This window comes from Brassica rapa, chromosome A08, assembly GCF_000309985.2.
Source record: "Brassica rapa cultivar Chiifu-401-42 chromosome A08, CAAS_Brap_v3.01, whole genome shotgun sequence".
Lineage (NCBI taxonomy): Eukaryota > Viridiplantae > Streptophyta > Magnoliopsida > Brassicales > Brassicaceae > Brassica > Brassica rapa.
The window spans coordinates 14,367,863-14,384,318 of record NC_024802.2 but is presented as its reverse complement, the minus strand read 5'-3'; the positions used below and the strand labels follow the sequence as shown (position 1 = coordinate 14,384,318).

The 16,456-nt window shown below is 31.4% G+C and overlaps 3 protein-coding genes and 1 long non-coding RNA gene across 4 annotated transcripts; 3 read left to right on the top strand and 1 right to left on the bottom strand.

Annotated features, from left to right (window-relative positions):
• Positions 1-8,661: 8,661 nt before the first annotated feature.
• On the top strand, positions 8,662-10,611 carry LOC103834668 (gamma-glutamyl peptidase 1). The gene is made up of 3 exons (XM_009110734.2): positions 8,662-9,034; positions 9,862-10,191; positions 10,332-10,611. The coding sequence occupies exons 1-3, from the start codon at positions 8,723-8,725 to the stop codon at positions 10,440-10,442; spliced, it is 753 nt and encodes a 250-aa protein (XP_009108982.1). The 5' UTR covers positions 8,662-8,722; the 3' UTR covers positions 10,443-10,611.
• Positions 10,612-10,847: 236 nt separating this feature from the next.
• Positions 10,848-12,982, top strand: LOC103834667 (gamma-glutamyl peptidase 3). The gene is made up of 3 exons (XM_009110733.3): positions 10,848-11,723; positions 12,309-12,638; positions 12,720-12,982. The coding sequence occupies exons 1-3, from the start codon at positions 11,388-11,390 to the stop codon at positions 12,819-12,821; spliced, it is 768 nt and encodes a 255-aa protein (XP_009108981.1). The 5' UTR covers positions 10,848-11,387; the 3' UTR covers positions 12,822-12,982.
• A 620-nt stretch (positions 12,983-13,602) lies between these two features.
• LOC103834666 (early nodulin-like protein 3) lies at positions 13,603-15,084 on the bottom strand. The gene is made up of 2 exons (XM_009110732.2): positions 14,631-15,084; positions 13,603-14,120 (listed from the first exon to the last, which is right to left on the bottom strand). Exons 1-2 carry the CDS (start codon positions 14,815-14,817, stop codon positions 13,729-13,731), a joined length of 579 nt encoding a protein of 192 aa, XP_009108980.1. The 5' UTR covers positions 14,818-15,084; the 3' UTR covers positions 13,603-13,728.
• Positions 15,085-15,324: 240 nt separating this feature from the next.
• LOC117127221 lies at positions 15,325-16,341 on the top strand. Its single transcript, XR_004450069.1, has 2 exons — positions 15,325-15,764; positions 15,795-16,341. It is a non-coding gene; the product is annotated as an uncharacterized LOC117127221 (long non-coding RNA).
• The last annotated feature ends 115 nt before the right edge of the window (positions 16,342-16,456 follow it).

The following is a 16,456-nucleotide window of genomic DNA, read 5'->3' as shown; positions in this document are numbered from 1 at the left end:
ATCCCCAAAGTACTCCACACATAGGTCTTGATTGGCAGAACATATGATAAAGCAGTAACATTATGCTATAGAAGGAGTATACTGCAGAAGTTGTATGCTTTTGATAAACTGTTTAATAGAATGATTGATAGAGAAATATGAATATGTTATTTAAAATTATTATAAAAATTAGTATATAATATATTTCTTTTTAATGAATATATTTCTAATATATATAAATATATTAACATATAAAATTAAAAGATATATAACTAATTTATTTTATTTATTTAATAATTTTAAATTATGTTTATATCTAAAATATTATTTTAAAATAAATTTTATAATTAAAATATCCATTTTTTAAAATAGTATTTCACATTTTAAAATATAATTTAATTATATATAATTTAATTATATTTTAAATGTGAAATATTATTTTTTAGAAAATATTTTTATGGTAAATTAATTTAGAAATCAAAATTTTATTTTTTGAATATAAAAAAAGTTATGATATTATTAAATAAAATAAATAAATTAATTATATATTTTCCTTAATTTTATAAATTATAAATGCAAATATTATTTTAAAAACTTCATATGAGAGCATTTGCCAGAGAGCATTTGAAGAGCATTATCATTTATTAAATACTTTTCTAAATATTTTTTGGGGTTTTTGCCAAAACTAACCCACAACTTGATTTTAATCCTAAATCTATACCCAAACTTGAATCAAATGCAAAACTAACCTAAAAGCCTAGTGAAATTACAGTTCAGCCCCTTGTGACCAAACAAAAAAACAGAAGCCATTTTTACGAATATAGCCCCAGTAAATCGTCTGAGTCGTCTGAGATGTTGGAAGTCGTCTGGACGACTGAAGTGTAAGTCGTCTGGTACCAGATTATTTTAAAAATAATTTATAAATCTTGTAAAAAAATATTTTGATGCGTAAAAAATAAAAATCAAGTAATTATAAACAGTTTTAACTGATATAAATTAAGATATGATAAAATTGATTTGTTTTGAAGATAGATGAGTGGAAGTAGTGAATCATGAAATACTTTAGTTTAGGAGTTTGTCAAACATATGTTGTAGTATTGTATGTATTGTTAGGGTTAGATTTTGGAAAACTAAAATGTTTTTTTCAAAAATTAGTTTTCACCTATATGTGTTTATTTCTGTGTATAGTAAATACTTTTCAAGTTTGATTTGGTTTTATGAAGTGTTTAATTAGATAATTAAGTTTAGGGGTTATGTTTAGGGTGTGGACGACTTATATTTCAGTCGTCTGTTGAATAATTTACCCGGACGACGTATATTTCAGTCGTCCAGACGACTTACTTGTAAGTTGTCTCGAAAGTCTTCTATTTTAGTTTCCCGCTAAAAATATTTAATTTCCCGCTAAAAATATTAAACTCTTCTGGACGACTTACATGTAAGTCGTCTGTTTTAATTTCTTCACCAGACGACTGAAATGTAAGTCGTCCAGGAAGTCGTCTGAGTCAAAAATATTTAATCTAATTGGATTTTTTGTCTCCCTATATAAAGAAAAATTTACACATTCTTTCTCCTCCTCTCAAATTGCTGCAACAAAAATGTAATGTTCATCATTCTAAAACTCTCCAACCTCTCTCTAATCTCTTTGACTTGAAAACACCAAAGTTTATATGAATTTTTCAGTTTTGTCTCATGTATTTCTTACTAATCTATTTCTTTTGCAGGTTTTTAATCAAATGGTACTCATCTTCCAGATCTATTAATTTTAGATATGTATTTTTGTGTGTTCTATAAATGTAGATTTATCTAATCTTCCACTCATTTTCTCTATTTTTAAGTCATTTGAACGTTTTTGGATATGCAGGTTTTTCAGATCTGGATTTGATGTGCAGGTTTTTCAGATCTGGAAGACTTCTGGGACGACTTAACTGTTAGTCGTCTGGAAGTCGTCTGGACTTCTTGGAAGTCTTCTGACAAAGTCGTCTGGACTTTCAGGAAGTCGTCTGGACTTCCAGGAAGTCGTCTGGACTTCCAAGAAGTCGTCTGGACTTCTAGGAAGTCGTCTGGACTTCTAGGAAGTCGTCTGGATTTTTCTGAGCGTTTTGGTAAGTTTTTATGTCTGATTTTTCTTCATTTGGTAACTTCTTGTTGTATAAAGTTCTTATTTTTTTCCCAAACTAAAACTTTCTAAACCCACTCTAATCTCTTTGACTTGAAAACACCAAACTTTATATGAATTTTTCAATTTTGTCTCATGTCTTTGTTACTAATCTATTTTTTTTGTTTGCAGGTTTTTAATTAGATGGTACTCATCTTCCACTAATTTAAAGGTAGATCTATTATTTTTAGATATGTATTTTTGTGTGTTCTGTAAAGGTAGATTTATCTAATCTTCCATTCATTTTTTCTGTTTTTAAGCCATTTGAACGTTTTTGAATATGCAGGTTTTTCAGATCTGGATTTAATATGCAGGTTTTTCAGATCTGGAAGACTTCTGGGACGACTTACTTGTTAGTCGTCTGGAAGTCGTCTGGAAGTCGTCTGGAAGTCGTCTGGACTTCCTGTAAAGTCGTCTGGAAGTCGTCTGAACTTCCTAAAAGTCTTCTGGCAAAGTCGTCTGAACTTCCTGGAAGTCGTCTGGACTTCTTAGAAGTCGTCTGGACTTCTTAAAAGTTGTCTGGTCTTGTCTACTCAAGTGGAATCCAAGCTTGTCTTTGTAGATGAATGATCTATAATAGTTTTGTTTGTGGTCTGTTTTGTGAATTGCATGTATACTCTTTTAGTTGTGAATTTTTTGTAAAATCAGTAATAATGTTTTTCAAGATGTATTAAATGTGCTAACAATGTGTTTACACATTTACAAATCAGTGAAATAATAGACTTCAGTAGCCTTTTTCTCATCTTTGGATCTCTCATATGCAATAATAAACTCCAATGGCCTTTTTCTCATCTTAATAAACAAGAATTTTGGTAAGAGATGGAAACAAACAATAGTAACTAGTCAAAGCATATCATATTTTTTATAAGTTTGCATTGAAAAACTTAGTCAAATTTAGTAAAACTAAGGGAGAGAACATATTTTGTAAATATGAGTTTTACATATCTTGAAATTACTTATCACTCTTAAAAATACAAGTTATTCAAAAACTAACGTAGAAGACTTAAAAACTAGTGGAGAAGACGCGGATGACTTCAATCTAAGTTGTCTAGACGACTAAACTATATGTCGTCTGGTCAACGCAGAGGTTATTTTTGCAATTGACTTTGAAATCTGTTATTTCAGACGACTGAAAGTTAAGTCGTCTACTATTGTTTGGTTAAAAAAAAAACTCCAAAAAAGCTAGACGACTTACATTTCAGTCGTCAGAGGTTAGTTTTGCATTTGACTAGATTATTTCAGAAGTTTGACTTTTTGGACGACTTACATTTCAGTCGTCTAGTGAAAATTAAAATAATAATATTTTTTTAAAAGTAGACGACTTACAGTTAAGTCGTCATAGGTTAGTTTTGCAATTGAAAAAAAAAACTTCAAGATTTAATTATATACAGACGACTTATAATTCAGTCGTCCACGAGACGACTGAAATGTAAGTCGTCCAGGATTTACGAGGTTTGACCAGAATCTCGGAAAAAAGTCCTGGACGACTTACAATTAAGTCGTCTGGTGGACGACTGAATTATAAGTCGTCTGTGTATAATTAAATCTTGAAGTTTTTTTTTTCAATTGCAAAACTAACCTATGACTACTTAATTGTAAGTCGTTTACTTTAAAAAAAATATTATTATTTTAATTTTCGCCAGACGACTGAAATGTAAGTCGTCTGGGGAAGTCAAACTTCTGAAATTATCCAGTCAAATGCAAAACTAACCTATGACGACTGAAATGTAAGTCGTCTAGGTTCTTTGGAATTTTTTTTGAAACCAAACAATAGTAGACGACTTAACTTTCAGTCGTCTCAGGTTACAGATTTCAAAGTCAATTGCAAAAATAACCTCTGCGTTGACCAGACGACTTCCAGGTAAGTCGTCTACAGCCAGACGACTGAAAGGTAAGTCGTCTACAGCCAGACGACTTCCCAAGTAAGTCGTCTGACGAACAGATCTGGAAAAAAACTCGATGTCATACCTTAAATTGGTGAGATAAGTTCCTTAGCATACATAAGGCTTCTCCAAGCACACAGAATCACAAACGAAAGTCACCCACCCATAATCGTTAGCTTCTATGACTCTATGAACCATAAAAATTTTAGAATCAAAATCTTGGGTTTTTTAGCTCATTTTGGAGAGAAAGTGAGAGATATGTTATGTTTAGTTCACAAGAATGGAAAAAGAAGAAGAGTAAATCGATTTTGGGAGCATTAAGAGCTTCAAATTGGTTGTTCATGGTGGTTGTGGTATTGATGACAATGGCAATCTTGTAATTACTTGAAGATGATGAGGGTGAGAGAGTAAAAATGTCATTTTCGAAAAAAAAAAAAAAAATTGATGGCATTTTCGTAAATTATATGAACTTGTGGGGTGAATAGGGCAAAACCAATTTTCAAAAAAAAGGGAAGTTAGTTTTGTGTTTGACTTTAAGTTGTAGGTCAATTTTGCAAAAATCCCATATTTTTTTAACAATTATTAATTGGATAATGTAAAGAATATTGATAATGCGAATGCTCAACGAATGAAGGTCTATAGTTGATCATAATCTGATTCATAAGCCGAAAACTTGCGGCTTATATATATAATAAATTATTTTTTGAGTTTTATGAGTCATTACCTAAATACTATATATATATATAATTTTATTTTCTATACACCTTATCTTTATCTTTTTCTGATTTTTTGCTTGTTTTTCCAAAAATAATAATTAATTGCTCATTCGCTTGTCCTTTGTATAACTTTCTTTTCGAGTGAACCTTCATATAAATTTTTAGTTATAGATATATTCAATATATGTATTATTCTAATCGTTTGTAAGCACACACAAAATAAAATTATTGATAATCATTAAAAAAAACTGACATTAGTCCCCTTAACATCTTCGAACGACACTTCGTATGAGTAGCCGTGATGACAAGTATGGTTATGACCACAAGCGCATTTCTATTTCCATCTGATATGCCGCTCATGTAACGTGTCATTGTGTTGAGCATTATTCGCAGAAGTTAACCGGTGATCTTAAAAATTCAGACGATGTATTGACTTTAGATAGAGAAGCCTTGCTTTTTCCACCCGATTTTCTATTGGGTTTTTAGTTCGTTTGTCCAAGAAGCGACCGTTGTCTCGAAGGAGATCAAGGGGTGTGAAACCATTTTTTGTTTTAGGCGTTCTGGTCAACACAGAGGAATTTCAACAACGGCTTCACTGCCTGACAAATTCCCACCCTCATAAAATATATTATTTTCTGTTAAACTAACATGAAAAAGAAAACAAATATATATATTATTTCTTCGTAGTGATGGGTAATTTAGTAGTATGGCCAAATAGCCCAAATGACAGATCTCATAATACTATTTTCGAACGGTAAAAGCAGTTCTGCGGACAGATCAAACAGGATAAGTGCAGATCAAGCGGATCATGCATGAGAGAACCAGATTAAATAATTTAGTATAACTTATGAATGACAAAATCAGTTCAAAACTATAGATCAGATATTAAAACAATAAAAATAACACTTAGATATCTAAACAAATATCTTAGATGTGATAGGATCGACCGAAATGCCTGTAAATGTTTTTTTAAGATACTTATACTTCTTTTATTTTCTTATTTATAAAAATTAAAAATTATATGACAAAAAATAATAAATAGAGAATGATAATTTTGTATTGTTAAAGTTGTAAATAAAATAAAATAAAAATATTGTATTCATAAAACTAGATAAATATATTTTTAAAGTTATGTGTTGTAACAAAGTTATTTATTGACCAAATAAAAAAAAAAGCAGATCAACACCACCAAATGTTGGATCTCCTGTTTTTTCCACAAAAAGATAGAAAATATTGAATTGCATGCAGATCTCCCGCTTGAACTGCTTTTGCAAACAAAAAATGGTGAATTGTGAATGCAGTGCGGGAGAACTGCATGTGCAGGAGATCTGCACTTGTCCCGCTGCTCCATTCGGACATATGTCTTTCTCTTTCTTTCTTTTTTGCTCAAATTAAACTTGTCATTGACCAAATGGGAATTATATGTTTTCTACCACAAGATCATTCGACTATATTTACATACAAAGTAATTCAGTTTCATCCAGGATCGCTACCTTGGATCCTACACAAACCAAATTTACCCTTTGATATAATTAAACCAAGTAAGAACAAGTTCTGTCTAAGACAAAGAGATGCCTCTTAAACCCCTAACATTCGACTTCTATAGTGAAGAACATATACCCAGATCTAAGCTAAAACCAGATAAAGATTAATCATTAAAGCACAAGCACTAATCACCAAAATATATGAGTGCAGAGCCCGGACTAACACCTCATCACTGGAACATTGCAATCCCAACAGGAACCAGCTACATCGAGCACCATGTCTCACTCCATAGCCAACAACCGGAACCACTTCATAATGAAACTCGGGCCTTGGAACCAAAAACGCTGGCAGGTACCGCATACCCAAGCTTTCAAAGAGAAAGGAGTAAGTAAGGGGAAATGGGGAGTCTTCGGCACTGGCAGACCCCGAGCAGAAATTAGGCGTTTTGACACTATTTCTCTTTCCTTTTAAATGTCAAATCCAACCTCCCTATAGATATTTAAATTAATAAATAGAAAGTATTAATATGCGAAAATCATCAGAATCAAAATCAAAGAGAATTAAATCATGTGCATTTGAGGAAAATATTAGATCAAAGCCATGCTCGGCAAATATAAAGTAGAAATTCTATAAATTAATATTCTACAAATAAATAAATATAATATATTAATAAAAAATTCCCTAACAAGGATACCATTTCATTTAAACTCTCACGAGAAGCATTTTATATTATTAATAATAATAATAATAAATTTTATTGATCCTAACTCTAAAGGAATATTAATTCAAAATGTAACATAAATTGATAAAGTGTTAAGATAATAATATTTAAAATGCTATGTAGATATGTAGTTTTATTAACATATTAATTAATAATTTTATATGTATATATATATAGTTAAAATAAAACAAATAATAAATTATATTGTTTTTTTATATTCACAATAGACTTTATTTCTATTTTCTAATTTTTATTAATTTTAATGATACTTTATAAAATTATATTTAAATATATATTTAGTAGTGTGATACACATTTCATATACATCAAATAATATAATAAAAACATATGAAAATTAAATTATAAAATTTAGTGAACATATAAACTATGAATTTCTTATTTTACAATAAAGTTTATAAATATAGAAATCTAAGAAATGAAACTATTTATAAAATAATAAAATAATCTTAACATTATTAATTCCTAAACTGTTTCTATAGTTATTTTAAAGTACGAATAATGTTCAGATTAATAGTTTGATACATATTTCATATACATCAAATAATATAATAAAAATCATTTGAAAAATCAAATTATAAAATATAGTGAATATATAAACAGTGAATTTATTATTTTACAAAATAATATAAATCTAGAAATCTAAAACAAGGAAACTATTTATAAATTAATAAAATAATATAATCTTAACATAACTAATTTAGAGACTATTTCAATAGTTAATTTTAAAGTACGTTCAGATTAAAAATGATAAAAAAAAGTATGAAATATATTTTCAACACATTAATGTTGCGCGAACTTATAAAACCGGCGTTACTGACTTGCGACTTACGAATTATATGATGGTCCTGGTCAAGAATAGATGATACTTAAGAGAGAGAAACAAGCGAGGTTTGATACGATTTTTCAAGTTCAAAACTATTGATTCTCGGTCAAAAGCGTGCAATAAATAAAGACAAAACTAAAGAAGACTATAAGAAAATTTCGAATTCTAAATCCAGGTGCCTAAGAAATTTACAAAGCTATAATATAGTCAAGCAAGTCATCGATAGTTAATTCTTATTCTATCTAAACAAGTTTGATTTAAATATATAACTTGGATTTATTATTGATGACTTTAATTTCTTACTTTTGAAAAGAAAATCACATAAATGTTTTTTTATTGAAAGGCTTCAGGTATTTGATATTGGCCATCACACAAATATATATATTTTAAAAATAATAGTGATGCTATTATATCAAAAAATGTTTTCTAAGTTTTTCTTTTGAAAATGATTTAATAAGTTAATCAGTGATGTTGTAATAAGTTAATCAAATATATAGATATTTTAATGATGTTCTTAGAAAGGTCTAAATTAGTCAAGAAAGTCGATCAATTGGAGCTTTAACGATCCGATCCGATTACATAACAAAACATTATATACTTTTAACAAAAAAAATTCCGATGCGCGTTAATGAATTGCTTTGGGCAGGATAATAAATCCAATACAAACAATTCTATTAAATTTTATTGTTGTCAACAATCAATGTAAAAATTATTTATAAATGGTATCCTTAAGAATTCAATAAAGGTCAACAATGGTAAGCTAGCTGTCCATTACATAACACTACTACATAAAACGTGGAAGTTTCAAAACCAAGTAGGTGGGTCTACCAAAACCAATCTTATATAAATACTTATAAAATCTATGCCATTGTCTCCATCTCTACCTCCTAATCATTCTCTCTCTCTTTCTCTCTCTCTTGTGTTTTCTTTCACCGAGAAAATGGTTGAGCAGAAAAGGTACGCTCTGTTTCTAGCGACTCTTGATTCAGAGTTCGTGAAGAAAACGTACGGAGGGTACCACAACGTGTTTGTGGAGACGTTTGGAGACGAAGGAGAGCACTGGGACTCGTTTAGGGTTGTCGAGGGCGAGTTCCCTGAGGAGAAAGATCTTGAGAAGTACGATGGTTTTGTTATTAGCGGAAGCTCTCATGATTCGTTCGAAAATGACCCTTGGATTCTCAGGCTATGTGAGATCGTCAAGAAACTTGATGAGATGAAGAAGAAAGTTCTTGGCATCTGCTTCGGTCATCAGGTTCTATTCTTCTTTTCCCTATTATTATCCCTTTTTAGAATATTTTTTTTTATTTATTCACTAATTTAGCTATTAACTATTGGTTTTAAATTGAAATCTTTCACTTTAAGACTATATATTGATTTTTATAATTATATTTAGTGACATTAACCGTAGCATATTAAGATACCATTCTACACATAGAGACAATTTATTGGAATTTGTATTCCCTGTTACGAATTTTTTCGTATGTAACTCTCTTATCTCATAAGTTTTGCTGATTCTAGGCTTTTAGCCATTTTAGAGCATTTTCGTTAGGCTTATTTTGATTTGTTTTCAATTGTTAACATATGAATATTAAAATAAAAATCAGAATATCTATATTAAAAATTGAGAAACTTTAGAAAAACGAATGTGTATTATTAATTTATACATTTTCTAATTTTAAATTAATTAATTACCTAACTTAGTTATAGTAAAATTATTACTATTATTATTATTATAGTGAAATACTCACATGAGTTCTTACCAGTAATGATGTCTTTATTCGAATTTTGCGTAAAAATATAAAATGCCTATTAGAAAAATAATTTCAAGTTAATGAATGAATTTGGTTATTTTTTTATTGGTATAATGTTTTGAAATTAACAAATGCATCATATACTCCTTTGTTTGTATAGTAGTGTTTCCGATAAGTAGGTGAAATATATTTACGAGTGAACTAGTGAAGAAGCATGTCAATAAAAGTTATAGGATCTACTAGTATGAAACTCACTAACCACTTAATATAATATTTTCGATTGAGATTACGAGACTCATCTAACCAGAAAATTTCCGATCTCCTTTAGATCATAGCCAGAGTAAGAGGAGGAACAGTGGGAAGAGCAAGGAAGGGACCAGAACTCAAGCTTGCAGACATAACCATCGTGAAAGATGCGATTACACCAGGAAGTTACTTCGGAAACGAGATCCCGGATAGCTTAGCGATCATAAAATTGCACCAGGATGAAGTGTTAGTGCTACCAGAAACTGCCAAAGTACTAGCTTATTCCGACAAGTACGAGGTGGAGATGTTCACCATTGAGGATCATTTCTTCTGTATTCAAGGACATCCTGAGTACAACAGAGACATTCTCTTTGAGATTGTAGATCGTGTCCTTCGTCTTGGCTACATCACGGTTAGCTTCATTTCCCTTTATCCCCCTTTACGAAACACAATTATATAAAAAAAAAATTACCAAAAATAGAACTTGGTATATTATTATTTTGTTTGTAAAAATATGGTATTAATTTGAAAAATAATGAATTAATTTTGCAGCAAGAAATGGCGGATTCGGCAAAGGCCACGCTGGAGAATAGGGGAGCAGACAGGAAACTATTGGAGACGATTTGCAAGAATTTTCTTAAAGGCAGAGTTCCAGCTAATTAGTTTCACTCCCATATGATCTATTTGGCTCTTCTTATGTTGCGGTTTTATCATCTTGCTTTATCCCTTTTCAGTGTATAATAATAACCTATTAATCTCAAGCGTGGCATCGTTACTTATGTTTTGTGTGTACCCATAATGAAATGAATTTTAATAAACACCAGTTATAGCTTTTGCATTGTTTTTTTTTTTGAAAAAGAGCTTTTGCATTGTTTACTTATTATTTTATTTTGATTAACCTGCGGGATACCATTTATACTGTTAGCATGCACATATTGACAACATAACAATTTTGATCGGTTAAGCGAAATATATTAATGATTGGTATCAGTCATCACATTAATTAACAAATGCATACTTTGAAATCATATAAACATGTCACGTAATAACATGTACTAAATTAATTTTTATGATTCAAAGTAATAAAGATTAAAACCATTATACTCCAATCTTCTAAATATTTTATAGTCATATAAACATGTCAAAAAATATATATTTCTCCCGAAGAATAATATAAGAGCTACAGAGGATCGAGCTTAATATCTAAAATGATTGAACTATGGAGAATAAAACAACAAATTCCATATAAAAGACATACATTCACACATACTGTATTACTAGATCACAATCATATAGTAAAAGCAAATCTAGCCATGGGAATGTGTATTTTGGTTGATCATCTTTTTGTAATTAGCGGTGGAGTACTGTTCCTTTTCACACAGAGAGAGATAGATACAGCTAATAAAATAAAATAAAATAAAATAAAATAAAAAGTCTGAGCCTTTATTTAAGGGATCTTCCAATCATCCAAGTAGGATTCTTCTCCAAAACGTATTCACTTATTTAAAGCGTGTGCGAGCGAGCGAGAGATCAGAGAGCGATCATCTTCTTCTTCCTTCTTCTCCTCTATTATAATAAAAAGTTGACCCCGAGAATAAAAAAAAAACAATGGTGGTGGAGCAGCAGCAGCACGAGAAGAACAAGAAGAGGTTCGCTCTGTTTCTCGCCACGTGCGACTCGGAGTTCGTGAAGAAAGCTTACGGCGGCTACTTCAACGTCTTCGTGTCCACTTTCGGCGAGGAAGGCGAGCAATGGGATCTCTTCCGAGTCGTCGACGGCGACTTCCCCGACGAGAAGGATCTCGATAGCTACGACGGTTTTATCATCAGCGGCAGCCCGCACGACGCGTTCGCAGACGCTGATTGGATCGTCAAGCTTTGCTCGCTTTGTCAGAAGCTCGATGAGATGGAGAAGAAGGTTCTCGGCATCTGTTTCGGCCACCAGGTAGGGTTTCTTTGATTTGGGTATCTGATCGAATTGGATTCAGCAACTATTTGGGTTTAAAGTCTCAGACTTTGGTAATCTATAGTTAGTTAAATTGCATTTTTATTACATCTTCATGTTGTGAAATATTATATTATTATTAGTTAAAGTCTCAGACTTTGGTAATCTATAGTTAGTTGAACTGCATTTTATTATAACATCTTCAAGTTGTGAACTATCATCATTAGTCAAAGTCCAAAACTTTGGTTACTGGGGCATTTTTCGATTTTTATCCAATTGATCACTGCATTTTATGAGATCTTTTCATGATATTTTTGACTTCATATTCTTCCTTTCAAGTTTTCATAAAATTGATGTTTAATTTGATTGGTAGGTTGAAACTGTGTCCCTACCATTCTTTATCTCTAGTTTTATGAGAAAGTCAAATGCTTTTGGCACTGTTGAATCATTTTACTTTCTCCTCTAAATGATCTTTTTGATTCATTGGCATGAAGAGATTATTATTTTTGTCGTGATGTGCCTTGCAAATTGATTAAGCGGTTTTGTTTGATCCATAAAGTGTTTGTCTCTTCTTTTTTTGACCAGATAATAACTAGAGTCAAAGGAGGGAAAATAGGAAGGGCTCGTCAAGGCCCAGACATGGGACTGAGAACCATAACCATAGCAAAGGACAACGAGAAACTCGGCCTTTACTTTGGTGACGAGGTCCCCGCATCTTTAGCCATTGTGAAATGCCATCAGGACGAAGTGTTGGAACTCCCTGACTCTGCCACAGTCTTGGCCTCTTCCGAGGTATGCCAAGTCGAGATGTTCTCTATTGGAGACCACTTACTATGCATCCAAGGTCATCCCGAGTATAACAAAGGGATTCTCTTTGAGATCGTCGACCGTGTCCTCAACATGAAGCTTATGGAGGTTTGTTCATGCTCCCCTCTATGTCGTTTAACGTTTAAGTGTTTCAATGTGATCCATCTTTTTCTTGGTTTTTTTTTTCAGCAAGAGTTTGCGGATAAGGCTAAGAGTACGATGGAGACTGCGGAACCAGACAAGGATCTATGGCAGAAGCTCTGTAAAAACTTTCTGAAAGGTCAAATCTGAGCATGTCTATGCCATCTCTTGCTGAAAACCTGCAACTTCCTTCATATTTATTTATCTCCAACAGACATTAAGGAAAAATATGAAAACAATCAGAAATAATCATTTTATACTACTACCACTTGTTTCTTAAAAAATCAAACTAAAAACAAATTTCAATCAAAGAGTCGAAAGCGTTCATAGGCTGAGAAGCGTGTATATATCCTGAAAACTGTGGTGGTTTGATACATATACAGCATCCTTGGAAATTCACTTAACCTCCGTGATCTCTTGTCATGAACTTTGAAAGGATCACATCTTATAGAGAATAAGAATCAAGAAATAATCCATTGTTCACCGGTACACCTTCCTCTCGAAGCAGCAGCTAAAAAGGAATATAGACATGAATCAAGAAACTCATAAACTACAAGTGTTTTATATAAGAGCAGACTGATTTAAAATATATCAGCAACATGACCGCATCAAGAACTAACGAGTGAGTGTTGTAATCTTCAGAAGACAAAAACTTTTTTGTCTTACCATGAACTTTCAAAGGATCACATCGATTTCAGAAACGGTGGCATGAAATCTCTAAGTGAAACGGCTGTACTAGTAATTAATCATAATTAATTTCTTAATTGGGATTTGACAAATTAATTAAAAGCCACTAAAAATCGATATATTTTCTAAAATTGTATCATATCAGGCTATCCACCCATCAATATTCAAATCTTGTTTTAGTATATCAAATCGTGATTCAAACCGTAAGAATAGACTTTGGAGAGTGAATATCACATAACACAAAAAATCAAAAGAGAGAGAGGTCTTTTATGTTGATAAAACAAGGAACAAAAGAAAATTTAACGATCTGAAGAAAAAATGCTGCTAAAATTTTAAAACAATAAACGCTACATTCTCTCGATCAATCTCTCTAAGCCATAGCCAAGCCAATCGCAACCGCGACCAAGAACAAACCGCTTCCAACATTCAATCCACCCGCAGCGTTATGGGCTGGAGCTGGAGCTGGAGTGTTAGCCGGAGGACTAACAGGAGTAACCTTAGGATTGTCACCGGCGCCGCGGTCAGCGCTACCACCACCACCACCACCAGGATTGCGTTCAGCCAATACAACAAGATGAATCTTCTGGCCTTTAGCACAGTGATCAGGAGCACCACTGATGAAGAAGTAAGCTCCTGAATTGTCTAGCTCGAACTTTGTGTCTCCATCATTGAATTGCTTCAAGGGATTTGCTGTGTTACAACTATCATAATCTTCTTTTGTAACTTGTAACACCGAATCAACTTTCGCGTCGTACTTCCACACTAATAATAATCACATGCATGCATGAACACATCATTATAAAACCATATATATCATATGAAAGCTAAACCGAACTTCTTTTTGTTTTTGGATCAAAACTAATTAAACCAGACTTTTGAAATGGATATTTATGCATGAATACATCATTGGTGTCAAAGAAAAAACTTTATAGTATACCAAATATGTGATATGATTGCATGAAATCATGTTTCCGGAGGGAAAATAAAATAAACCAAATTTGTGAAATGGATATGAATTCATCATTATAAAACCATAGAGTATATCTAATATATGATATGCTTCTGGAACATAAAGGAAAAATCGTTAGTAAACCAAACTTGTGAATGAGATATTTATGCATAAATACATCATTATAAACCATATAATATACCAAATATATGATAGGACATGCATGAAATTATGCTTCCGGAATATAAAGGAAAAATCACTTGTAAACCAAACTTGTGAAATTGATATTATGCTTATGAAGAGATGAATAAATAATAGAGTACCGAGAATGTCTCCGAGTTTGAAACGATTGTTCTCAGCCCAGTGATTTAGAGTGTTGCCTGGAGAATCTGGAACCTTCCATGCCTGTGCAGATCCGCCGACCAGAATCATCCTCGGTTTGGAGGCAGCATGGCTCATTGTGGTAAGTAAGAGGAAGACAAGAGTCAGAACTGGAACTATGATACCCATTTTCTTGAGCTCTTCTTTAGTAGGAACAAAGCTTTGGTTAGTTTTGTTTTTAGAGTTAGTCTCTCGTTTGGTTTGGTTTGGTTTACACAAAGGTGAAGATAATTGGAAGTGGTGGATGCTGTTTATATAGCGATTTTGGGTTGGAGTTTAACTGTGTTTTCTGCTTTTGAAAATCTGGTCTTAATTAATACTTAAGTGTCATCTCTCTCTCTGATTTGCTAGATAGATGTCAGTTTTTAATCACTTTTTATTACAAATTAATGTTCCAGAATTCATTAATTAATTTAGAAACCGACATGAACTCTTTGGTTTGAATTATTTAATAGATTTATACTCCCTCCGTTTTTTAATATAAGTCGTCTTATAGCTATGCACAGAGATTAAGAAAATCATTAATTTCTTATATTTTCTAAACAAAAATATCATTAATTATTTAACTAACCACAATTCAACCAATAGAAAAATAGAAGATATATTATCATTGGTCAGATATCATTAATTATTAATAAATTTTACATAGAAAACCGAAAACGACATATAATTTGGAACAAAAAAGTTTCTCTAAAACGACTTATATTAAAAAACGGAGGGAGTACTAAATAGTTACAGTTTTTAAAAAATAATTAATAAGAGCTGATAAAACAGTACCTCTAACTCTCGTATTAGTGTGATACGTTAGGCATGAAAGTCTTCTGAATACAATTGATAGTTACGACTTACGGTATGGAGCCGTACGTTGTGGTCGAGAACGAATTCAAACATCTTAATGGCTATTAACTAGTAGAGCAACGACAGATTTAAACGTTTTTTTTTTCCTTAAAACATGTCTAGACATTGGCATGAATTACCATTTACTAATTTGACTCATGAATCTAATTCAAAGATATTGTCTAGACGTTGGGAGGAGTCTACATTTGAAAAAAAAGAATTAATTTAACGTGGTTTAAGTTTCGTTTTAAAAGTTGTTCAATAAAAAGAAAAAAGTTTCGTTTTCAAAGAATGTAACAGGTCTACTAGAATCTCCTAGTCATTCAACTGGAAATCTTTTAGCATGTAACAAGATAATCGTGCATTCTTTTCATTTAGTCTACACCAATTTTGCTAGAGGATGTATAGACAAATCCTTGTTCTTTTCCTGTCCAAGGTTTGTACCCCATTTGATGAGATAACTGGTCAAATGGCCTAGATTGAGAATGTTCGAGATGAATCATCTCAGATGATAAAAGCAAGTTGCCAATAAATGACATGATTATGTTATTCTATAGTTCAAAACAAAAATTGCATCATATAAAGACATGGGATGGGACAACAAAACAGGTTCCCATCTTTATCTCGACAAATTTTCGTGGAACAAAAATTAAAACTAAAAAATTAAAAATAAAAAAACAGTTTCAAAAAGTATTTTTGAATTATAAAAAGAAAATTTAAAAAAAAAACTAAAAAAAGTTTCGAAAAAAAAATTCAAAAAAAAAATTATAAAAAATTTCGAATCTGAAAACATATAATCTGAAATTATAAAAAATTCCAAATCTAAAACTATAAAAAAAAAAATAATTCTTTCTTTTCTTTTTTTTTTTTTTTTTTTTTTTTTAAATCAAGAGTATTAAAGATGTTTTACCCTTTAATGAATATCATTTTT

Bases quoted from the DNA above. Each gene is read 5' to 3' on its own strand.
- LOC103834668 (XM_009110734.2), top strand. From the start codon at position 8,723: ATGGTTGAGCAGAAAAGGTACGCTCTGTTTCTAGCGACTCTTGATTCA. The intron at 9,035-9,861 runs GTTCTATTCTTC...GATCTCCTTTAG, and splicing joins GCATCTGCTTCGGTCATCAG to ATCATAGCCAGAGTAAGAGG. The intron at 10,192-10,331 runs GTTAGCTTCATT...TTAATTTTGCAG, and splicing joins TTCGTCTTGGCTACATCACG to CAAGAAATGGCGGATTCGGC.
- LOC103834667 (XM_009110733.3), top strand. From the start codon at position 11,388: ATGGTGGTGGAGCAGCAGCAGCACGAGAAGAACAAGAAGAGGTTCGCT. The intron at 11,724-12,308 runs GTAGGGTTTCTT...TTTTTTGACCAG, and splicing joins GCATCTGTTTCGGCCACCAG to ATAATAACTAGAGTCAAAGG. The intron at 12,639-12,719 runs GTTTGTTCATGC...TTTTTTTTTCAG, and splicing joins TCAACATGAAGCTTATGGAG to CAAGAGTTTGCGGATAAGGC.
- LOC103834666 (XM_009110732.2), bottom strand. From the start codon at position 14,817: ATGGGTATCATAGTTCCAGTTCTGACTCTTGTCTTCCTCTTACTTACC. The intron at 14,121-14,630 runs GTACTCTATTAT...GATTATTATTAG, and splicing joins CAAACTCGGAGACATTCTCG to TGTGGAAGTACGACGCGAAA.